General features: G+C 41.3%; 1 protein-coding gene across 2 annotated transcripts; it reads left to right on the forward strand.

The window, feature by feature from the left end:
• Positions 1-807: 807 nt before the first annotated feature.
• On the forward strand, positions 808-24,437 carry washc2c (WASH complex subunit 2C). Of its 2 annotated transcripts, XM_063191776.1 has the most exons (32): positions 808-983; positions 1,554-1,689; positions 1,821-1,985; positions 2,096-2,164; positions 2,325-2,498; positions 4,241-4,334; positions 4,745-4,806; positions 5,244-5,297; positions 5,403-5,501; positions 6,316-6,403; positions 7,280-7,342; positions 7,776-7,903; positions 8,577-8,646; positions 9,342-9,392; positions 9,704-9,880; positions 10,186-10,352; positions 10,611-10,718; positions 10,818-10,916; positions 12,164-12,265; positions 12,385-12,483; positions 15,518-15,690; positions 15,823-15,937; positions 16,241-16,501; positions 17,411-17,599; positions 18,107-18,229; positions 18,771-18,869; positions 19,138-19,221; positions 19,496-19,552; positions 20,131-20,409; positions 21,286-21,963; positions 22,603-22,777; positions 23,729-24,437. In XM_063191776.1, the coding sequence occupies exons 2-32, from the start codon at positions 1,573-1,575 to the stop codon at positions 23,875-23,877; spliced, it is 4,368 nt and encodes a 1,455-aa protein (XP_063047846.1). In that variant the 5' UTR covers positions 808-983; positions 1,554-1,572; the 3' UTR covers positions 23,878-24,437. The 2 variants fall into 2 exon arrangements, with proteins under 2 accessions (XP_063047846.1, XP_063047847.1); XM_063191777.1 differs by lacking the exon at positions 19,496-19,552.
• The last annotated feature ends 235 nt before the right edge of the window (positions 24,438-24,672 follow it).

The following is a 24,672-nucleotide window of genomic DNA, read 5'->3' on the forward strand; positions in this document are numbered from 1 at the left end:
CTTACGTTATCTTCATGTGTTTATGATCTCACCTCTATTTGATCTATATTTTCTCACAGTAATATGTTTGGTTGGTAATTTTATTAGGGTTGCAATTATTCCCCTGATTTGGAAGTGACACTTTATGCCAGTGGAGGGGTGAAAGTAGGCCTATAGTTGTTTCTAACCGCTCACACCCATCTGTATTGCTGCAGGACTCACAGGCGGACTTGTCTCATGCATTGTGTTGTTTCTTACATAATTAGCAGACCTTTCTTTTTCAAATGTTTTTGGGCATCAGTAAACCTATTCTCTATCAGTAGTCTACTTTCACCCAGCCAATGGCCGCGTTCGTGATGGCGCAGTGCTGCTTTTGCTGGGCGGCTCGCACGCGCAAGAATGCCTTGCAATGACAAAGACCGCATGCTCACTGCCCAGCAAAAGCAGCACTGCGCCATCACGAACGCAGCCAGAAGATTATGCCTCTCCCCCTGAAGAAAGTTCACTTTACTGCTGCGGTGTTTTGAGTGTACACTGGTACATGCTTTTAGCCTAGACTAAATAGCCTAAATAAATAAAAAATATGAAATGGAATTCAACCCTGTCTGTTCTTTTATTATAGCCTTGTGTCAGTGTGTCAATGTCAAACATAATAATTAATTACAATTAATACACACTTATTCAGTATGATTTATTACACAAATGTTAAACAAAAGCAGCAACAGGCATGATTTCATTTCTCTTCATAATGCATCCCCACGGCATCATGGTCTTTGAGCCAGCATACCCGGAAGACAAGCGCCTATGCCGTTTTTTGTAAACGCAAGTTAATCAGGTGACTTGGATCAGCTGACTCCTTGCAAAAAGAGTATGGGCGATTAGATAGAAAACCCAATGAGTAACTTGCATGGCAAAAATAGAGCTGTCTTGCAGCTGTGTAAAGCAATTGCGTGTAGCTTGGAGAATATATCAAGATAAAAGAAGACCGTGCCATTACGCATAAGGTTGGTGGTCTTCACTTTCATGTTTGAGGCAGTTCTCTATTATGTGTCAGCTAACGACAGCTAGCGAGCTAATGTTATGTGCCCCTGCAATCAGCACCAGCTAGCAGTTTGTCACTCACTCCGTCTTCTCTTTTGCGTTGTTCTTGCTTGGTGTTTGTCATTTTCGCAAAGATAAAGCGTCAGGCATGACGAACGATGTTCTATTCTTTCATGGCTGCAACGAATGCATGCTACAACATGGCTTGCTGCCAGGCTAGCTTGTCTAGCTGTCTGTTTACTGATGATGTAAAGTTTCACCCTGCCATTTAGTGCGTCATGGTTTAGCTGTGATTGGCCTGTTTTTCATGGTAGTATGTCCAATTTGTCTAGTAGACATACTTTCCCTCAGTAGCGTTAAATTGGTATTGTATTGTATTGTGTCGTGTTGTATGACTTGGCTGCTTCTTGGCGCATCATTATAATAGCATCAGTGACTGGTGTGTGGAAGGTTCAGTGGATATTACAGATAGACAGTGGTTGTATTAAAAGTATGTTCTGTAACCACGATGGTTTATTTGTCCGTTATGGAAGTGCGTTGTCCAACTACACCATGGAAAACGGACCAAGTACCCATAATGGCGAGGAGAAGCAGATTTGGGAGAGACCTTGGACACTGGAGGAGATGCGGCAGAACAGTGCCAGCTGGTCTTTGGCAGCCGATTCTGGGGTAAAAACTTCTCCTTGTGTAACCTCATAAGCTCAGTCCCAGACTGGGATTCTTTCTGACGCATTTTTCTTGTTTTGATGCAGAAGGGCTGCTAGAGGTGTGACATTGACATGTTATAAATGTCTTCACAGCTCTTCCTGTTCTTACAAGACTTCTCCCAGAGGATGCTGTCGAAAACCCATGAGATTGAAAAACAGCTTGATGGTCTCATCCGTGACACTAAAGCAACTGACAGCTGCCTTCACACAGTCTTCAATGACTTCCTCATGCTGTCAAACACACAGTTCATTGAAAACGTAATGCATAATTGTTTTATGAATCTGAATAAGCATTTGCTTTCCTGAGTTGGAAAACACGATGCTTTGACATTGAAACATCTCTCTCTCTCTTTCTCTCTTCTGACCAGAGGGTATATGATGAAGAGATTGAAGAGCCTCCTGCAAAGGCTGAAGTACCTGAAAAAGCGTCTGAGCAAGTATGCTAACTTGATTTCAATCCCATATTTTTGCATCTCATAATACAATCTAATTGCAACACTATTACCTTGTGTTTTTGTGCCAATGTTTCTGTTGCCTGTTAACCATGCATGTTATATCAATGTCAGAACTAAGTGTGATTTTTTTTTTCTCTTAAAGGAGAAAACACGAGAACAGAAGGAGGCTGAATTGATTCCTAAAGTGCAGGCAGCTGTGAACTACGGGCTGCAGGTGTTGGACTCCGCCTTCGAACAGCTGGACATCAAGGCTGGCAACTCGGACTCGGAGGATGAGGAGACCAATGATCGCGTGGAGCCCATTCTGGAACCCAAGGTACAACATCCGCCCTTTTTTAATAGTGCAAGTCGAACCACTTTCTGCTGTCCTTTCCTGCTCCTCCTGTCCTCTTGCCTCAATGCTAACCCAAACATCGTCTAGTAGAGTAAGATAAATCGGTAACACTTTACTTGACGCCGGCGTCATACGCATGACATACGGTGTCATAACATTGTCATAATACATGTCATGCATGTGTCATAAGCATTATGTCAATGCCATAAACATTGTATGACTTTGTCTTGAAGTGAAATTTGGTTATGACAAAGACAGGCCTAACAATGTCAACTTTTCATGGCCATAAAACATTTGACATTGGCATTATGTTTATGAATTGTTCATGACACTGTTATGACACTGTTATGTCATACATATGACACCGCTGTCAAGTAAAGTGTAACCGATAAATCAAACCCCACCTACCCGATACAAAGGAGTGTGCTTGACTTTGGTCCCCTCTGTCGTCTTCTCTTTCTGTGGTGTTTGGTGGTGGCTTGTGTAAGATATGCGTTACCGCTGTCTACACTGCTAAAGGAACTCCATTTATTCCCAACCTCCGCCGGTCTCCTAAAAGGTGAACGTCAAATGGATCCCAGAAAAGTATGAGGTTGATTCATCTTTACATTTTCCGATGTTTTTGGTTTAACATCGATGTCCTCATATCCTCTTGCCTTGATGTTGCCTCGCCTCTTTGGAGAAATGGAAAAAGTTTCCCTGCTGTCATCCAATGTGGAAAACGTTTTTTGGGGGGCTTTCCTCCATTCAACATCTTGCTTGCAAATTAAAGTCTCTGAATAGCAAGATATTGAATAAAAAAAACTTTGATCACCAATGATGTCTAATCTCGCATCTCGAGGCCCTCAGGCCACAGGAAAGGGTGCAAGGAAGTAGTTTGGCTTGCACCCTTCTGATGCGTACAGCAACTATACAGCACTGTGAGTCGGTAAGACAACTGGGTTTCAGGCTTGTTTGCTTTTTGGAGAGTTAACATGTCATGTGGGTCTGTTGACTCGGTTTCATGAGGTTTATGCTGACAGAAACTCTGCACATCCGGTCAATGTCACACCAGAGCACTTACTGTAGTATCCACAGGTCACATGGATGAGGATGTGCTGTCCTTAGAAGCTTAGTATTATTAGCCTGGCGAACTAAACTCTTGTGCGAAACCACAGTTTGATTTTTTTGGAGAGAAACTGCACTCTTGATTGTACTTTTGTATTTTATTGAATGGGTTAGCATGACAGACAGACGTATCGGCCTAAGCCCTCTTCAGTGACACAGGCACAGTCTTCTGAAGAAGACTTAGGCTGAAACGCCTGTCTGTCATGCTAACCCACTAAAATAAAATAAAAAGAAAACACGCTCGCACTCGGAACACCTTGTAAAAACAGATTGGAGTTGAACTTACAGTTTGGCAGTGCACTATTGTCAAAGGCCTTCAAACTATTTAACTGCATGTAAAAGGGCAAAGCAGCTGTTGGAAGAAATGTGCGATGCTAGACCAACTCGATAGGCAACAAAAAAAAGCATTTTCTGCCGCTACGTGGGTTTGTCTATTTCACTGGGCTGGTGTCTGACGGCTGATAGATACAGAAAGGCACATGACATTATTATAAATGTCATTTGAATATGGATTTTGGTTACAGATTATAATCGACCCAGGTTGCATTGGCAACAGATGCGATGAGAACAAAATGTTGCTGTTGATTATATGTCTCAGTGTCCCCCCTTTTACACAGGACCTGTATGTAGACAGACCCCTGCCTTACCTGATTGGCTCTCAGCTCTTTATGGAGACAGACGATGTGGGGTTAGGAGATCTTTCGAGTGAAGGTGAGTTTGATATCATTTTAACTACAGGACTGCTTTTTCACAAGTATTTCTGCTGCACGATTAAATTGATCTGCATCTCACCAGATACATTGTCAAGAGGATTGCAGCAATCCAAACCACATGAAACTACTACACTCAATCAAATGAATCTGCAACCCCTCTCCTATTTTTTTTTATGTTTCATTTCATACAAAAACATTTGCTGAATGCTTTATACCTATTCGGGTGTATGAACAATTTTTGCAATATTTCCCATTATTTGAAAGAAATTTATGTTGCCAGTTTATGGACATGTGAAAGGCAGGCTTGTTTGTCATTCTTTTTTATTATTTTCAAAACCTGTTGCGTGTTTGTTTTTGGGAAGCACCAGTTGTTTTTCAGTGGTGATGGTTTATGTTTTTCTCCCTCAGAAATGTCCATAGATAGTGATCGGGACAGCGTGGCAGAGAGTGAAGAGGGCAAGAATCGAGATGTAAGTATTTTTCTGTTATTACTATTCCACACTGCAGTAATTGAAAGTAGTAGCAGTTGTAGTAGTAGGATTAGAATGGAATTTGTTTAGAAGATGGGCAAAGGCCTGATGAACATTTGGGACATTGTAGCAAGGGCAGCAAGTGCTGTATGTTCCAAAAAATTGTTTCAAGGCAATGATGTCCTTATGTTGGATCTTCCTCTGGCCCAAGGAAGCATTAAACCAGTGTTTATACCACTCTCTCTCAGTGGTTGCTACTTTTGTCGGGCAACTGGATTATTTCCATTGGGGATGTGCGCACCCTGAACTTCCGAACTCCACTGATTATCACTCAAGGTGTTAAACGGCATTATCTAATGTCGCTTTGGTTGAAAAAGCCTCTGCCAAATGCAGGTGGTCTCATGAGTACTAATTCCTCTTGGCGTGTCCATTTACAGCAGTCAGACGAGGACTTTGACCAGGAGGAGGATGGCCAAGGCAGCTTAAAAAAGGTGAGTCTCTGCTACTGCTAATGTCAAGTTTGGTGGTTCTAGTTTTAGTCAGTTTATATGTGCAACGTTATTGATTTTATGGTCTTGGTGTGTTGTGCCTGCTAGAAATCCTCAATGCTGAGTTATGAAGATGATGAGGATGAGGAAGATGAGGATTCTGACATCTTTGGAGAATCTGACAAGGAAGAGGAGGATGAAGGAAAGGTAGGTGAATCTCTCACGCACACCACTGGATCAGGTGCTACGTTTACATGAGACATTTAATTCGTAATTAACTGACTTTAATTCTGAATAAAGCTTAATTCCACTTTTAAAAGATCAAAGAAACACCTCCTTAATTCGGAATTAAAGGAAAGATATAAGTAAACTTGACAGAACTATTTAATTCTGAATTATAGTGATAGTGGACTGTCGAGTCTCTGTTTGTCCTTTTTCATTGATATCAAGGTGTTGAGTCACCTGTGTCCGTTACGATCAATGCAGATCAAAGATTCACAGCACTGGGGTGCCATGGGTCAATGGGCTAAGGTGCCGTCCCTTGAAGCTGTCTTCAACCTGTTTCAGAGGCTAAAAAGAATTGGACATTTCTCTATTGTGACTGACAGACCAGTGACTTAAAAAAAAATGTTAGCCACACTGTGTTCCCCTTTACTGGATGTGAGAGTCAAATGCATGACCTCAAGAAACCTTGACGCTTTTAAAGGTTGTTTTCAGATCATATCAAGTCACTAGACTTAGTGTGTTGAAAAAAATATAGTATGCGCTACATTGAGTCACAGTAAAAAGACTGAATGTTTGCATGTGAGCATAGTTACGTACGTATAGTTGCAAGTTTTTGCAGTAGTGTTGCAGAAATTATAACGGACTTTAAGTTGTACTGTCTGTGACGAGTCAAGATGGTGTGTTTGAACAAACTGTCGACTTTTGAATATAGGTGGTGGTTTGGGGAAGTGGGAAAGCAGCTTGTATGGTCTTTTTGAATGGAGGTTCAATATATGTCATTTGATGTCCCTGGTAGACTTCAGCTGCTCCGCCTTCCTTTGCTGATGAGCTTGCTGCCAGGATCAAAGGTGAACCGGTCCCCAAGCAGGAACCACAACGCCCAGGTTGGTCAACATACACACCGTGGTTCTTGAGCTGATGTAGAAATTCTGTGTTGAGAAAGTACAACAAAAAATCTCCCATCCATCCATACTTCGTTCAAGCATTTCTCTATTTTTCCTTGTTTCTTTTTCTTTCTTTTAAAAAAACCCCCCATGATTTTAGTAGAAATTCATCCACAAATCATCTGATACAACTCGTCAGGCAAATAGATCAGTTAATGGAAGACCAGGCGTCATTTTCATGCTGAAATGCATACATTTAATGAATGCGAATTAACGAATTAACGAATGATGGAAACCCCATTTGCCATGACAACCCTGAACGGGCTTCACAAAATGAACTCGGCGTAAGAAAATCTGACTTTATGTCCCTTTGCAAGACATGATCTTGTTTGCGTTGACTCCTGGCTCTCTGAGATGGAAAACATGTGAAACATGAAGGGGTTTGGGAGCGTTTTTTTTAATATCCAGATATTCAGGCAGGCGTCACATCCGCCACAGCTCCCTAGAAGTGCCTATCGTTGCTTTGATGTTTAGTGATGCCTGTGTTAAGCGCAGAGGGAATACATGGCGAGGCATTTCTTTTTGTTCCTCTTCTCTTCCTGCATAATGCATGCAAGAAATACAAAAACAGTTGGACTGCCTGACTGAACCGTGTCAAATATTTACATCAGATCATCTCTTCATTCTGTGTGTTTGTGTGTGTGTGTGTGTGTGTGTGTGTGTGTGTGTGTGTGTGTGTGTGTGTGTGTGTGTGTGTGTGTGTGTGTGTGTGTGTGTGTGTGTGTGTGTGTGTGTGTGTGTGTGTGTGTGTGTGTGTGTGTGTGTTTGTGTGTGTGTGTGTGTGTTTTTGTTTGTTTGTTTGTTACTACACCTCAGCATCATCATCCATCTCATCCATGTCAAAGAAGAGTAAAGGCAGCAGATCAGCTCGTCAGCCGGGTAGGGCCTTCTGTCTGGTAACCCACATTTCTTAACCTGGCTGGGTCATAAGGATCAGTAGCAGGCTTTTTCTCCTTGCCTGCCCATCCGCTGCTTCAGCAGTCTGCAAGAGAAAAGAACAGCTCATAAGCGCATGCTGGAGGCACTTGGTGTTCGCAGCCCTTGTTTAATCCTCTTTGTTATACATTTTGGAAATTTGACAGGGGAAAGAAATCAGAAGAGTGCGTTAGTGCTTTTGAGTCTTTTGTGTACTTGAGTTGAGCTTCTGGAATAGGCCTTACTAAGGCTTACCAAGGCCGCCTTAGTATTCATTATGACTGCTGTTACTGTTTGAAATGGAATAAGTATTATTTTGCTAGGTGGTGCAATTATGCTGTTATTATTTAATGTTTTATATAATGCACTTACTAAAATATATAATATGCACTTTTAGTTGAGGAGGATGACGATGATGACACAATCTTCAAACCTCCTAAGATGGAGGATGATGACTACTCGCCGTTTGGAGGAAAAGGGGGCCTCTTCAGTGGGGGCAGAGGCTTGTTTGATGACGATGATGAGGTACAGTACATGCATGGCTATTCAGTGACTCTCTTTTCCCAGTATATTTTCCCAGGAATGTATACAGCGATGGGCAACCTGGATTAATTTGTTTAAAATTCAGTATCACATATTCTGAATACCGTAGTTTTACCTTTCCAGTTCAAACAGAGGATCATTTGACTTTGCTTGGGTTCATGGATGCTCTGTGCAATTATACAGTCTATGATAATTCAACCATTCAATCACCTGGTTGAATTGGAAAACCAGGTAGAACCAGGTCATTTGGAATAGTGGCACTGAATTGTAAACTAATGAACTAGTTGTAACTAATGAATCCAGGTTGCCCATTGAATATATTTGTTATATTTCTTCTTACTTTCCTGCTTTTGTAATATCCAATGCCTGTATGGAATACTCTAGACATCATACAAGTAAATTAATATAGAAAGGGTTGCATAGATGCTTTTAGAAAATGTTTCGTATAGACATAATGTGCATTTGTATGCTTTGTTTTTTTTTACTATCAGTGACCGCTGAAAGCAAGGGATTTCACTTTCGTGCTTTTACTTGGATCTCTGTTGTGTCTGCCGGTTTTTGTTTGTTTGTTTGCTTCAATCAAACAATGATTGCATCAGTGGTGGATAGTGTCCTCAAACCAATGATCAAACATCTGCTTTCTTTGCTCGTGCAGGGAGATCTGTTTTCTGATGCTCCTAAGCCAGAACCCAAAGGAAAAGCACCATCTTCAGACACAACCACAGGTTTGTAATCGTGGTCTTCTCTTCCTCTTAAAGTTTGTCAATGAGAAGGGTTTGTGAAATGACACCAATTCAGTCTGACTGGCAGTGGCGTGGCACGACTTGGAGCAATGTGTGGTCACACACCTTGGTTAAGGCCATTCACGCCAAGCTGGTTTCCATGGGTGAGGAGGATGGTATTAGTAGTAAAGAACAATAGCTTTATTAATCCCAAAAGAAATGTGTGTGTCCAGCAGCATACACCACTGGCCTAGATATATGGACAGCGGGCTTCTGTAGAACTCCGTTCAAAGGTTTTGAAGCATCTGCTCAGTTTATTTTGTTTCAATTTCAGTTTTAGTTTAAAATCTGTTAATTGTGTCATTGCTCTCTGAAATTAGTGCATATAACAAACTAGCAATTTCAGCCATATCAATATCAAAGCGGATGTCTGCTCCTGTCGAATCGTACATTGTTGGATGTTCTGCATTGATTGTGAATTCATTATAGCAGGCCATGTTATTTGACGGTCCCTGGTACCTGACTCGGGCTGAGAATATTACACATTATGTATAGCCTGATGCCTTCTCTGCATTCACATTGCTTCACTGTGTGCATCTGACATCTCTGAATCCCCGAGACCTGTGGTAATGTTGGGTGGTAATGTCAGGCGTGTCAATGTTGAGATGAAAAAGTAATTTATTGTCACTTTTTTCCAGAATCTACAAAGTCTAAGAAGATCCCCTCCAGTGGAGTGTCTGTCTTTCCTGGTACTGTAGCCGTAAATAGAATAAGAATGAAATGTTGCTAAATTGAATTAATGGACCTGAATGTTTTTTATGATGCCCCCACACTTCATAATAATTGGTCTTGGAAAAGCTTTATTAACACTTTATTAACGAACTAATTATGAACAAAACATTTACAAATATCTATATATTTACCTTTTTTGCTCTTTTGTAGGGCAAGGATGCAGGGCTTTGCTGTGTCTGATGTGTTAACCATCTAAATGTGTTCTTGATAATTTGTTGAATTGTTTAAGGAGCTTCATTCTGAAGAGTTTGCCATGTATGTATTTCAGATAACAGTCTTTTTGGCTCCCCTAACAACTCTGATACTCTCGAGAGCAAGGAGGCAAGTGATCCCTTCAAACCCCAGCCTCCACCAATGCCCAAATCAGACAGCGGAGGCCTCTTTGATGAGGATGAGGATGAAGACGACTTTTTCAGTGGGAGGACTGCCAAAAAGCCAAGCCCAAGTAAGTGTTACACACTAGATCTAATGCATTGTTACTGTACATTATCAATATCTGTGTGTGTGTTTATGTTGTAATTATTTACCTTTATATAATAGCGAGCATTTTTATCAGCTCATTTGGATGTTTGTTTTTCAAGATCATTTTTGAGCATTGTTAACATGTTGATGTTGTGTGTAAATCTTCCCCAAATGACTTTTTTCCCCAATCACATTTGTCTTGTATCGTCCATCGTGTTTTGTTCCACCTTCAGAATAAGCACCAACCTGATTAAATAATGTAAGCCAAATGTTGTTTTCCCCTTTCAGAACAACAGGAGAGCGTAAAATCAAAGACAAACGTAGATCTCTTCGGGGGTGAAGATGGCGACGACGGGGATATATTCAGTGAAAATTCAAGTGCAGCTCCCACAAAGACGAGTAGAAAAGAATCACCCACTGATGCCAACAGCAAAAGTCAAGTACCAGAGAAGAAAGTGAGTTGATAATTTTACTTAGCCGCTTTACTGAGCCGCTTTGTTCGCTATGGTTGATGTAGTAAACATTGTACTCCTAAGACATAAAGATCTTCTGTGGTATTATATGGGAGCTCTTTCTCTGTCATTAGACCTGTGTGTTTGTGTTGTGATGTCGTAAGCATTGTGCTCCTCAAACATTAGCATTTTAGTTTTACCTCAACATTATATGGACGCTTTCCCTGTCTTAAGACCTTTTGTGTTTTTCGTTATTTTTAGTTGCCTGCTGGAGCTATATCCATGTTCGGTCCCAGTACTAAAAGCTTATTAGTAGAAGGACTCAGAAAACGACAGCCATCCACCAGCGAGGAATCTGAGAAGTCAGAGGTAAAAGCTTTACTTTTAAACTGTCGCTTGTAAAACACATTTGTTTGCCTTTTGAGACAATGAAAAAGTCTAAAAATTATGCATTCTATATTGTTTCAGAATGAACCTCCCATGGACATTAAACCGGCAGCCGTCACTAAGCCAGTGGAGAAGAAGGCCCAGAGCAGGGGTTTATTCTCTGATGATGAGGACTCTCAGGTAAGGCCAGACACTCTATCCCTTAACTGTAACAGTAAAACACACCCACTCAAAATAAGAAGAAAAACCTAATTGTACATGTATAGCGGTAGGCCGCACCTCTCAAATTCGCCTGTCGCCTGTAACCGGGGATATTTGATAGGAGCTAACTCCCTTTACTTTCTGCTTGTCACACATAATGATCTATACATGAGCCCCATTGTGGTACTGCAGGGTTCAAACCTTGAGAAAAGAGCAGTAGCATATAGGCCCGAAATTACGGGTAATTAATTATATGCAGGGCTTTGAACCGTTATTTTTTTCCAAAAGTTCCGCTCCAAACAGAAACAGAATTATAACGTTTCCGGTTATGCGTTCCACCAATAAATTGACGTTCCCGAACCGGTTAGAACAAAAAAATACTGTTCCCGGAACGGTTAATTTCGTTCCTGTCAGCTGATTACTCCCCATAGGTCTAACTGACGCTAATTAACCAAGAAAGACGGAAGTGCAAATGAGTCAGCCTACTTCCAAACTGTTTATTCAAGCGGATGAAAAGAATATCCTCCAGAATTTTGTCATTCAGGGACGACCTAAGCGGAGAATAAACCTCAATGATGAAAATGCGCGCTCCACGCTGACTTGGGTCACGGCGAGCGCTATGATGGACATTGTGAGTTTGTGCATATTTGAAGCGCCCATGGATGCCCAATAACGTCGAACATTCTCGGTGCGCTTTACACGCGCTTCTCTGCAATATCTTACAATGATGCAATGGAGACTCTGGCCTTTTGTATTGGTTTCTCTTATTTAAGATGTGGAGTGGAGACTTTGTAATCCACAGCTCTCTTTCCATTCAGTCAGAGAATGTCTGATGTCACACAGGACGTGAACCTCAGCCGTCATGGTAACGTGCACAGGAAAATAATTACTTTTTTTTTGTTTGAGGAACGGTATTAACCGGTTACCATTATTTTTAAATAAGTGTTTCCGTTCCAGAACATAAAAAATAATAACGTTTCCGGTTTCGTTTCTGTTCCCTTTAAAATACAAAAAGTTCCTGGTTTTCGTTTTCGTTCCTTGAACCGGTTCAAAGCCCTGATTATATTTATTGAATATAGCCATTGGGTACCAAATACAATTTAAATAGCAATTAGGAAAATAGCATTGCTACAGTAGTGTACAGCTGACCAAGATCCAAATCATTTCTTCCTTGATATGGGTGTTGATATGGGATTTTTGGGGGGATTTTTTTGTCTTGTTTCAAGATCTTCCCAAGCATGACGAAGAGCCAGTCCAAACCTGAACCCACCACTCAAGTCAAGACTAGCAAAGCTGCCTCATCGATATTTGACGATGAGGAGGAAGAGGTGAGTATACAAGTTCTACTCCTCAGGGAATGTCCCAGACGATCTCCATTTAAAGGAAGAGAGTGTTTATCTGTACAAATGACGCGGTTTGTTGATTCTGATTCCTTTCTTCCTCTCAGGATCTGTTTTCTTCAGCGTCCAAGCCAAAATCCACTCAGGCTCAAACTGCCAAGCCGGTGTCAAAAACAGCCACTTCCTCCCTCTTCAGTGACGACGAGGTATGTTTTCATGAAGTCACTTGTAGCTGTACTTGGGCACAATCCCTGGAGCTGAACAAAAAAGTGATGTTTAAAAAAAAAAAGGGTTCACACACTCCTTTTGGATTTTTCAAAAATCCAACGAGGTGTACAAACCTTATTTCACAAAAAAAAAAAAATGTTTTCACGAAGTGCCTTTCAATGTTCTAGAAGGCAGACTGTATTTTACAATGAAGACCATATTACAAACGTTCAAGTCTTGGGTTTCATGCCAGCCAATTTCATATGTTGCATGTGGAAAGTTATAGAGATTACATGTATAGTGACGGGAAGTAGAGTTGCCACACACGCATTCAAACACAGGCCTCAAACTGGATATCAAACTGGGCTCTGACCTCAAAAAAAGCCAGGCTCATTAGCACTTTTCTCTAGCACCTTTCACATGATGGCCCGAGCACAACTAACCCATAAGCTTTGTGATGGCCACTCCCATTACAACATGGGAGTTGCCTCACGGGGTAATGCAAACTGTTGTTATAGTTGTTATAGTATAAAACCAAGTGTTAGTATCTAGTGGGGATTTCGCTGCAGTGTGGTAGATTGAGTCGATGTCTTGCTGTGACATTAGTACCAGTCATTCATTGCCCTGGGTGTGCTTGACAACAACATGTTATGTGTCAACAGGAAGAAAAGTGGTTGATCTTGCTGCCTTTGGCGACTGTAAATAGTCTCATGATGATGTTGATGGCACAAAATTGCACTGTATTTCAGTGACTGAAGCTTTGCAAGTTTTTTGTTGAAGGAAACAAATGCAAAAATAGATGAGTAAAAATCATAATTGAAAATATTGGACAATGCTTACTAGAAGTAGTGAGTTTGTGAAAAAGCAATTACACTGCTTTTGTGAATGGATGCAGTAGTATGAGCAAAGGGAGCTGTGAGAGAGAGAGAGGCGCTTGTAAACAGTTGTTGGTTGTGAATCAAATTTGTGCAACTTCACTCAAACGTATTATGTGGTCTAGAATGTGAATGTCTTTGCGTCCAGCTTTTAAAGACAAATCCCAAACACATTACTGACAGAGAAAAAGAACGCTACTGCAAAAAGTGCAGTAATGCCTTGGTTAAGAGTTTATACACTTGTGGAAAGTTAAAATGAATGCTGAGCGATAAACTGTACATGGGTTTGCAACAGCATAAGCAATCGCCCATACATAATACTGTGAAGGAAGGCCTTTAGCTATCGCTACATAATGTTGGCAAATTGTATTCTCTGCTATGTGTGGCTCCATCATAAGATTACAGTGCAGTACAGTACATAAGAGTACATCAACAGTGTGGCTCCATCAAAAGAGTAACCAGATAAAATGGCCAGTTTGCAGTCAGAATCTGTCATGCTAATGGCATTTACTGGTAACTTATTTTGGCTTCCATGGCGGATTGCCACCCATAGGTGACTTAGAAACAGCAGAAATACAGTTTTGCCACCCAGTCTTCAGATTAAAGACTAATAAATGTAAAGACCTATAAGATGTTAGCTATTAACCAGCTGATTAAAAAGGCAAACAAATTCAGATGCAAAACGTGTGGCTGCCCTGTACGTATGGACTTGCATTGATTCAACACAGAAATGTTGCATAGTTTCATTCTAATGACTGTTGCTGTGTGAAAATAAATAGGGCGCATATTTAACTTTTTTGTGAAAGCTGTGGTAATCTGTTGTGATCGGTGTTCTTGATTGCTTTTAGCTTTCATGCTTCGGAAAAGCTCCCAACATTTAAATGCTTTGGTTGATGGCATTTTAGCCATGTGAGAAGGATAGGCTTCTCATGTGAGTGAGAAATATGGACTAATGGGCGAAAATGCCACAATCAATGCCCCAGCAGAGCTTATTACACAGCTCTTATTACACTGCTATAGAAACACTGCATGGGGGGGAAATACATTTGGCATTGCAAGTGTGGCTCTGGTGTGGAAGGAAGACCTAAAGTGACAATTGTCAAGGTGACAAATCGATGAGAGTCGTACGTGAGCATCTTGTCTCGTGATAGGCACAGGGATTCAGGTCAATTAATGAGTTGGTGAAGGACTGAAACCTCAGCTCCAACCAAAGATACACATGGATCCCACCTAAAGACAAGATATGAACTCTGGCATTCAGTGGTGCAGTGGGGATTTTTAAAGTGGGGGTACACGATTTTTAACGTCATCAAATAATAAGGCAACTTATCATGTCAAGTTTCATGTCCATTTTTTTTTTTTAAATCTCCCTTGAGGAGAAGTGGGTGGACTGCGTGCCCCCACGTACTGCGCCCACTACACCCCTGCTGGCATTGTGAAAGTGATCTGACTTTTGATAAGAAATAGGGCAAGGCTGTTCACAATTGTAAATGATTAAATGACGTTTGCTTTTTTCAGTTGTAGGCCCCTGCTCAAAAGGTAATGGGGAGGAACAGCAATAGAACCACACATGCAATAACATATAGACCCACTTTGTCCTTGAGTCAGTCACACAGCAAAAAGACACTCAAGCAGGCTCAAAATTCTGATTTGTGCCCATTACTTTGGTGTCTCGGACTGCCTGCTCACAGGCATTACAAAGAATTATGGCCATGAGCTTGCACTCGGAGTACACGATCATGTCCAATGTTTGTACGCTATGTACATATCCTGAGCTGCAAAAAGGGGAGGGCAGGCCACTATCCACTATGCATCGTATGTGTTGCTCTATGTCTATATAAACGATATAGTCCTGAAATACTGCAATTTGCTGGGAAATATCTTGCCATTTCAAAATTGAACATGATGATGCTACTTTCTTGACTAGACCATATTCGCTGTTTACTGCATACTATAATGCCCTTGGAATGCTTTTGATAATTGCAGTTTCCTTTGTGGCTGACAGCTTTCTTGCTGTAATTTATTCTCTTTAGTGGAAGCTTTCACAAAATTCTGTGCAATGGCGCTGAACGAGATGAAATATCCCTAGTCGTCTTATTGAAATAAATGTGTTTTGATATATATATATTTTGACTTTGTTGTGTTGTGTTTCACTCAGGACACATGGGCGAGCTCCAGTTCCGCCCCGGCAAAGTCAGAAGTGAAGACGGGAGGCATGAAGTCAAGCGTCAGCGCCCCCTCTTGTCTTCCAAGTGCAAAAGCAGCAAAGAAAATCAGCCTTTTCGATGACGACGATGGAGATGACCTGTTCGCCGCCACTAAGGAGACAAGGTCAGTGTGACCGTATCATTGTGTTCTGTCTTGAGTAGTGAATTACTAAAAACATGAATTATGAAAGGAAATGACATGATTCACTCAGTCACAGTTGCACCAGATGATGTCTTTTTTGTGTTGTCTATGCAGCCAGAAAAAGTCACAAAGAGTGTCATTACTCTTTGAAGATGAGACTGGGAATGATGAGAAAGATTCACTCTTTGGCTTCAAACCTGCTGCCAGTAGCACTCTGATCACTGCAAAAGTAAGTGTAATAAAGTATGACGCACAAACATTTTTTTATGTCCTGCTCAAAGGAAACAAGGTCACATTGGAAGTACTGTCTTTTTTAGACGGAAGGGTCCATGTCTGAAAAGCTCCCCCATTTATTTTGTGGGGCGTTTAACTTTCTACTATTTTCTACTACAGCATTTTGACGTCCTGACTGAACCCAACCACTGGGGAAATTTTGCCATATGTCTGTGAATTCAGACTGAAAAGCCATGCTCTGTTAACCCCCTCTCAATTTTTTATCCCCTCTCTCTCATTTTTCTTTATTATCCTATAGGTGGCGTCTGTGGAGCCAGAGCCCCCCTCGCTGCCTGCTACCAAAGCACCAGAAGAAAAGGTCTCTGCACCTGTGCCTCATGAGGAGGCACCTGCACCTGCACCTGCACCTGCGAACGCGGCCGCAGTAGATGGACGCCCCCCACAGTCACCACCGCCGTCTTTGCCCAAAGAGGCCGAGCAGCCCAAGCCCAAGCCTGCTGGTGCTGTCAGTCTGTTTGGGGGCATCGACGTGTTTGGCGGTAAAACTGATGTTCTGCAGGTGAGCTGGAACTCGCATGATATGGAGCAGTTTTTTTGTTGTTGTTTTTTAAATATTAATCCATATCATGAAAGCTAAATGTTTTTCATTTGCCACTCTTACTCCCCATACCATTTTATGCAAATTTGTTCTTAGCTATTTTGTTCTATGAAGATTTGAACTAACAAAAAAAGCAGAGAAGCAAACTTGTTAATGCTGGCAAAAACATTAGCACCTTCAATCAATCAATCAATGTTTTCTATCAATGAAATCAATCAAAAATGTATTAATATAGCACAATATCACAACTATACTGTTGACTCAATGTGCTTTGAATTGCACATGCACATGCACACATACACATTCTCAACACCACCAAGAATGCACCATTTGTCTAGGGTTCATGTGAGAGAGTGCAGACACACACGGTAATAATGGTCCTAATAATTAATAATAAATAATGACTAAAAATACAAATAAATAATTAATTGTCACGTAGCATTATTTGACGTAGGCTAGTTGACCTAGCGTATGGGCGACAGATATTTCAGTTATCGAAGTAGGCTATAAATAGTTTCTGCGACATCATACTGCTGTTGGATATTACAATGTTGATTTCTGCCTTTTGATTTTAAATACCAGAGTCATACAGTGTCAAACTAAAGAGCATTCCAAGAGAGTTGATCTGGTGGTTGCCATGAATTATTTTTTTTGATTCACCGGTGAGGATGAGCTGATGCGGATTCTGGATAATAGGCAGCGAAAGACTCGCTTGGCTCGCTTCAGCTTGCTGACTGGCTGGTTTTCGGGCTGAGTTGTGCTGTATCGTGCCCAATCGAAAAGCGAGTTGTGTTGTGTCGAGCTGTACCGGGTCGAAAACGGGCAGTGTAAATGACCCTATTGTGAACAAATGCTTTGTTTCTACACAAGACTAAAGGTCTGCTGGAGGAGGATGATGATGACTTCCTGAGTGAAGCTCCTGAAGCACCATTGGCCAAAAGTGCCAAGAAAACCACTGTAAGTCTGTTTGATGACGATGAGGGCGATGAGGATGAAGAGACTAATGGGGGTCTTCCCCCACCTGTAGCTACCAAGCCAGCCGTCAAGAATACACTGAAGGTTTGTGTAACACCTTTCCCTATGACGCACGTTGCTTGAGTTTAAGTTAATGGCATGTGTTCAAAGGGGTTCATTTGTATGGATTGACCATTTTAACACCTTGGTCAAAAACACTGCCAATACTAGTGTTATGGGGCCTTCTATATCTAAACCATGACAATTCTGTTTTTTAAAAATGCATTAAACATGCAGTGTGTCTGTGTGTGTCTGTGTCTGTGCGTGTCTGTGCGTGTCTGTGCGTGTCTGTGCGTGTCTGTGCGTGTCTGTGCGTGTCTGTGCGTGACTGTGTGTGACTGTGTGTGTGTGAATGCGCACACGCATGCATGTTCTCTGTATGGTTCTTGTGGGGAACTTGGGGTCCTGTGTACTTATTTCTGTATCCTTCCCTGATGTGTATTTCTTGACAGCCCTGTTGCTACCTGTGTTAACTTAGTTGGTATGTGGTTGTATAGGGCCTGTAATCATTACGAGTAATTCATCATTTGCTTTGTGGACCCGTCATGTCAGGAGTCGCGGTCGGGGATCAGGAGCACGGGCGTCTTCCAGGACGAGGAGCTGCTCTTCAGTCAGACACAGCAGAGGGACAACGACCCTGATGTGGACATCTTTGCTGCATCCGCCAAATCCACTGTGAGCCACCGCATCTACAAATACATAGCTTGCAAGCCTGCATAAAATATGAAATAGAAAATCTTTTATTTGTCATTGTAGCAAGTATGGCGAAATTGAGCGGTCCTTGTTTGGTAAACCATAATAAATTGATGGAAAAGATTATTAAAAAAAATACCAAGCAACCGTACACATTCACATATCCCACTCACACACATCTCAAATCTCAACATACCCACCCACCCACATTTATAACATCATACACATGGCTGAGCTTGAAGAAGAAAAGCTATGCATTTAACTTTATTTTTTACACAGGAACACACTTTTGAAAGCATAACTGTGTCTATGTATTTGTATATAATTTGTATATGCTGGTTGCATAGTGCATTAAGGTGCCCATCCACATAAGGGCTTTAATGGCCATAGGGACCCAGATTCCAGTCTGGCCTCGATAGTATCCCAACCCTACCCCATACATCCTTCACTTAAGATGAGTATGGCATGTAATGTCATGATCCAAGTAAACTAAAAGCCTATGTATTTGGCTCCTATGTTGTAGAGCCCCTTGCCTGCAGCAGGTAAACCGGCAGCTTCTGCTCTGTTTGGAGATGAGGAGGAGGATGACCTCTTTGCCACTACCAAGCCAAAAGTGCTTCCGGTAAGCCAAGCCATATCCATCAGTTTCACAAGCAGGTGGAGGGCTGTTGATTTTTTTTAACCCGTTTTGAGTTTGCTGGTAGTGAAAAGTGTCCAGTGTTTGTGACTAAGGTGGCTTCCATAGTGTACTGCCCCAACAAAGCCTGAAGAGCTCCTAACTGTAATTCACATCAAGTATGTGTAGCCTTGTGCCTGTAAGCATTAGGCTGCATTGACTATGTACACATAATCTCCTATGTCACTGTGCCTCTGTCATTTCTGCTTTACAGAAAGTTGCTGAGAAGCCTCCAAAACCTGTGAAGGATGAGTCATCTGTCAAACCTGTCAGTGCCACCGCATCAGCAGAGAAAGAGGTGAGGGGTATTTGGTACCTTTCCTTTGCAAATCATAGAACGCAGTTGTCTTCACAATGCCTGTTTGACAGTGAAGCCAAGATATAAGTGTAGGTTCTTAACAATTTTGTCATTGAAACAAAATGGCAAGAATTAGTGTTTGCTACGTTTTCAGGTCTTGTATTTGATCAAGTGTGTGGTAAAACTGCAAATCTGAGACTTGAACCTTCTCCGAACACCTCAATTCAGATGAATTTAGCTTCTGTCCACTTAATATTTCTCATTTATTGTACAGCAAGCTGCAAAGCCAGTTGAACCCAAAGGGCCATCATCTCGGATTGGACAACTTCAAGTAATTGTTTTTAAAAATCCAGCTGTTCTTTCTTCTCATTCCTTAAAACTTCTGGTTGTTTCAACCTCTAACTTATTCAGTCTTTTCTCGTTTTGTTTTTACAACAAAAAGAAAACATTTCTGGGAGTTTCAGCCTCTTCCCTTTAGTAACAATTTTGAATTTCATCTGGACTTCAAATTCTCCTCTCTTTCTTTTGGCAACTATCAAGTCTCAACAACTATTTGCTTGTCTTGTCTTTGTTGCACCACGCAGAGATAATCTTGACTATTTGTCTTTGCCTTTCTCTGGATCCTCTCTTCTTGGAAGTAAATGGACAAAGCTTGGTAAACATCATGAATAATATACACAGAGATTAAACAAGTGGTAGTGTGAATATATAGCGTTGTTTCTGTACTCTCCATCTGGGACATCTTAAGCTTACTGGATTGATGCATCCTCTGAATGCTGAATGCTTTCCTTCTTTTGCTTTCTGAAGCTTTGCTTTCCTTCTTCAGCCTTGACTGTGGCAGATGTGAGCCGGGGGGTGGTTGGCAATGTCCAGCAGTGTGTATAAACCTTGTGTCGTGTTCCTCCGCAGGCCAACCTGAAGCTCAACCCCAGCAGTCTTCTGCCAGGAGCAGCTGCCCCGCGCATCATCCCCGGTGGTGTGGGCGTCCTGCCCGGCCTGGTGCCCCCCTCTGCGGCCGCCTCCTCCTCCTCTGCCTCCTCCCCTGCCTCATCCAGCGTGTCCCCCTTGCCCTCTCCTTCTCTCTTCAGCCCTGTCAGCATCGCACCCTCACAGCCTCACACGCCCACAGAGGCAGCCGTGAGCTTTGACAGCCCAGCACAAATCAACACGCTGCAAAGTGCCAACAAGGTGGGCAGGCTACCCTACGGGCTTTGGAACAACTCTTTGTTTACTTTTTTCCTTGGCTACTGTGTCTCATGAATAAGGCATAATTCTACTATTTAGCATCGCTCCTTCATTCTTTCAATTCTTTTCTTTTTTTTCACTTTATCCTAGTGCAGTGTTTCTCAACCAGGGGTACGTGTACCACTAGGGGTACGCAAGCACCCTGCAGGGGGTACTTGGAAAATCAAAACATGTATGGAGCATAGTCACATTGAGATATAAAGCAAGAGTCAGGGGGTACTCGTGGTATGATAAAAGGCTAAGGGGGTACTTAAGACAAAAAAGGTTGGGAAACACTGTCCTAGTGTATAGACATGTATTGTTTTTTCATACAGTGATTTTGGCCCAAGGAGTGCTTCTCCCAAAATTGCTTTGCAAAAATGCCTTGTTTATACTGTGTGTATGAATTAGTTATTTTTGTATTGTTGCACTAATGAAGGAAGTGAAGGATTTGTCTGAAATTTCTTGTAGTCAAATTGAGTAGCTTTTTTTTAAAATCCGAAGAGAGAGAATGCGCTTGTCAAACCAGTGCAGCAGATGCTTGGTAAAAAAGTTTATTTCTCAGATTTTCCTTTTGATATTTGTCCTCTCCATGTTCGAATACACTTAGCATTAAAATTATAGTGATCACGTCTTTATTAAAGGGCAAACAAAAAAAATCAGTGTGATATCAAAAACGTATTGCCATTCCTATAATATGCAATCAAAGATAACATTCTAAAGTGCATAAGTCCCTCCCGACATAAATACGTAGAAACAGTACACTCACCCCATGCACATACAGTTGCACTACAAGACAGTTGTGCACAAGTATTTATCTTCTCTTCCTAACCGTTTCAGGGGCGAACCAAGGGGTCGGTACGCCGGCGGCCCCAGACCAGGGCGGCGAGACACCAAGCAGCCCAACGCTGTGAGGAGGAGCAGAGGGACGAGCTCCCGGCAGAAGGAGCAACGGCCTCCAGTGTTGGAGAAACTCTCAGCCCAGCTGTGGAACCCCCATCTCTAGCCACTCCTTCCAGCACGTCCTCGCCCCTACCCACCACCACCCTCTTCCCCCCGGCTGACTCCACTCTGGAAGAGGTGGACACCACTACGGTACCAGCAGCCGTCAGGCCCAAGAAGCCTCCTGTAGCCGCCGCTCCGGTGCCCGACGACGGGGCAGACCTCTTTGGCTCCGACGACCTCTTCGGCCTCCCTGCTCCCGCACCCAAACAAGCGCCTTCACCCAAGCCACCCAAGGCCAAGCCTCCAGCTGTGGAGGAGCGTCCTCCTGCTGTGGTGGAGCGTCCTCCGGCGATCACTACAGACAAGGATCCAGCCCCCTCCATTTTTGACGACCAGGGAGGTGACCTGTTTGGGACGGGGAAGGCCAAGCCTGTGAAGAAGGCCCAGGCAGCGGCATACCTCCAGGATGACCTTGACGAGGACGACCTGTTTGGGATCGGGAAAAGTGTCAGGAAAGCTTCAGCTGACAAGTCTAATGCTGGAGACAGCGCTGCTATACAGGACATTTTCCAGGTAGAAAAAAAAGTTAATTCAAATGCTACCGTTTTCAGTTACGCACGTCCAATGTTTATTATTTTTTTGGTTGCATGCATGTAATACACCATGCCGGTCGGTCTGTTGGCCAGAAACCAGTTTGCTTTTGTGTTGACCTTGTTCAACTGGTGAATTAATGCAGTAAAGAATGACTAGTGGAGATGGGAGTTCTGCAGGGATAACAGGAGAACAGGGTGTTTACAAAGATGTTGTCTGTGAGGTTTGAAGCAGAAAGTCTAACTTGACTTGAATTTGTGATTTGAAACCAGCTTTTAAGATCCTGCTTCAAATGTCACAGAAAGCTTATTTTTGTAAACGCTGTGTCCCTGTGAGCATGTTGCATATCGTACTCAATGTGTCGCCATGTTGAATTATTAGTGCATGTTTTACTTTTCCAGCATACATTTCATCAGATTGAACAACTTCAAATAGACATACTTAAAAAAAAAGAAAAAAAAAGATTGTTATTGGCACAAAACTTGAAAGGGGATTTTCCTGCCAATTCATTTTCCATTATTATGAAACTGCTTAAAACTGTTCACAATATGGGTTGTGAATAGACTTGTATGGTAATTAAAATGTTTTTAATTTTTTGTTTATTTGTTTATTTATTTTCAGGACAAAGTTGAAACGACTCCTAAAGCTCCCAAGAAGTCAAAAGAAAAATCCCTGGATACCAGCTTGTTTGATGATAATGTTGACATTTTTGCTGACCTGACTCCTAAAACAAAACCAAAAGAAAAGAAGTCCAAGAAGAAAGTGGAGACCAAATCCATATTTAATGATGATATGGGTAAGTGTAGATGTTTATATTGTTTCTAGCTGAATCAGTTAATCATCCTACATTACATATCCTATACATCCTACATCTTTTATTTTATTGTGTATGGTAAGCATCTTCTAATCATGACAAATGGACTTAGTGCTTGTGCTTATGTGCATTCCCACCTATTAAAACATGAAAGAAATCTCTAATTGATTGACAAAAAAACACTTACTACTACCTGAGTAAAACTAGTACTTAATCCTCTATAATAACCTGACCCTTTAAGTAGCCATATTAGCGTGATTTCCTGATTTGCTACAACACATTTGTCAGTTGCAAAACCATAATCATACCTGTTTTTCAGAATTCGGAGGGAACCGTAGTTTAAACTTTAAATACTCATTAAATGTTTTATCTTTTTTTTTTAATTGACCACTAGCTTGCCTGCATTTGGCTGGACTAACAGCATTGAAACGCCTGTTACCAATGGTCAATTAGAGCCCATACAATGATAACCCATTGACTTGTCTTGAGAATTCAATGTTGAAGCATCTTGTGATCAGTCATAAATGACTTCTGTGGAAGACTTCTGAATGTCGAAATGAGATCATGACATCACATACCCTTTCAAGAGTGCAATCACACATGATATTACGGTTAATGGTGATATTCCACTTAAAACTATTATTATTGTTATTAATAATCTTAATTATTATTATTAAACTATTATTATTATTATTGTTATTATTATTATTGTTATTATTATTATTATTGTTATTATTATTATGTGTACAGTGTAGAACGTAAGCAAACTTTTGAGTTCTCCCTATGATGTAACATTACTCAAAGTTCTATGGCAGCTGTGGAATGCTTAAATAAAGTTCTAGAAAGACTAGTAAAAATCTTTGCTCCTCAAAGGGTTTGTAGCAGGGTCCTTTTCTAGATCTGAGGAGTAATGATTGACCTTTATTCTTGCAGACGATATCTTCTCATCAGGTCCCTCTAAGCCGGCAGCAAAGGCTCCTTCGAAGTCCAAGAAGGCTCAGCCTACCACTGAGCCCAGCTCAGCAGAGGACTCCAGCTCTAGTATTTTTGATGATCCACTGAATGCCTTTGGGGGAAAGTAATTTTGTTTTTTTAAATTTCCTTCAATTATTGTCGTCCAGACTCATTTTTGTTGAGGACAAAATAAGGGTTAAAGAGACTGTATTAACACTGTTATTAGATTATTTATAATTCCATCAGTAACCTCTTGGACTATATTGAGGATATATAGTTGGAGGAAGAAAAAAAAAAAATCAAATGTAGTGCCGTTGGTAGGCTCATCTGATTTAACAGGTTGTTTAATAATTAACTGCCATTCTGTAAATGTTCCATTCGTTGTAATAGACATCATGACAGCACTTTAAAAGGCATGAATTTTACCATATGTAGATACTGTAGATTGTCATGTATAGAAATCATTGATCTGTGAACTTACATTTTGCTATGATGTTGCTTTTAAATTTCCAACTTGTATCAGCTTGTGCCATAACATAGGACTGCAAAATCTCATTTCTGTGTCCTTAGATTTTTTTGTTTGTTCATTTTTTTCAAGCTGTTGAGATTTGTAATGCTGCATGTGACATTTTGATTTTTGGAAACTAAAATATATATATTTTATGAAAAAATAAAATATAAAAATATATATTGTGTCAATATAATGTCTTGGTGAATTCATTGTAGCATACGAAATGTATTGACAGAAGAAAAAATCAGTATCTATCTAGGGCTGCTTTTAAAATGTAAGATTGCAGGAAAATATTCCACTGAATTTCTCTGCATTTCTTACTCGCATATCAGGAAAGATCGGGAAACCATTGTGTGTGGCACAGACAACCTACAAATGCATGAAAAGGACAGAGCTGGGTTCAGTAGATCCG

This window comes from Engraulis encrasicolus, chromosome 24, assembly GCF_034702125.1.
Source record: "Engraulis encrasicolus isolate BLACKSEA-1 chromosome 24, IST_EnEncr_1.0, whole genome shotgun sequence".
In the NCBI taxonomy this organism is placed as follows: domain Eukaryota; kingdom Metazoa; phylum Chordata; class Actinopteri; order Clupeiformes; family Engraulidae; genus Engraulis; species Engraulis encrasicolus.

Coding starts and splice junctions, on each gene's coding strand:
- washc2c (XM_063191776.1), top strand. CDS start 1,573: ATGGAAAACGGACCAAGTACCCATAATGGCGAGGAGAAGCAGATTTGG. Junction 4,807..5,243: donor AAGAGGGCAAGAATCGAGAT/GTAAGTATTTTT, acceptor GTCCATTTACAG/CAGTCAGACGAGGACTTTGA. Junction 19,222..19,495: donor CCGCATCAGCAGAGAAAGAG/GTGAGGGGTATT, acceptor TTTATTGTACAG/CAAGCTGCAAAGCCAGTTGA.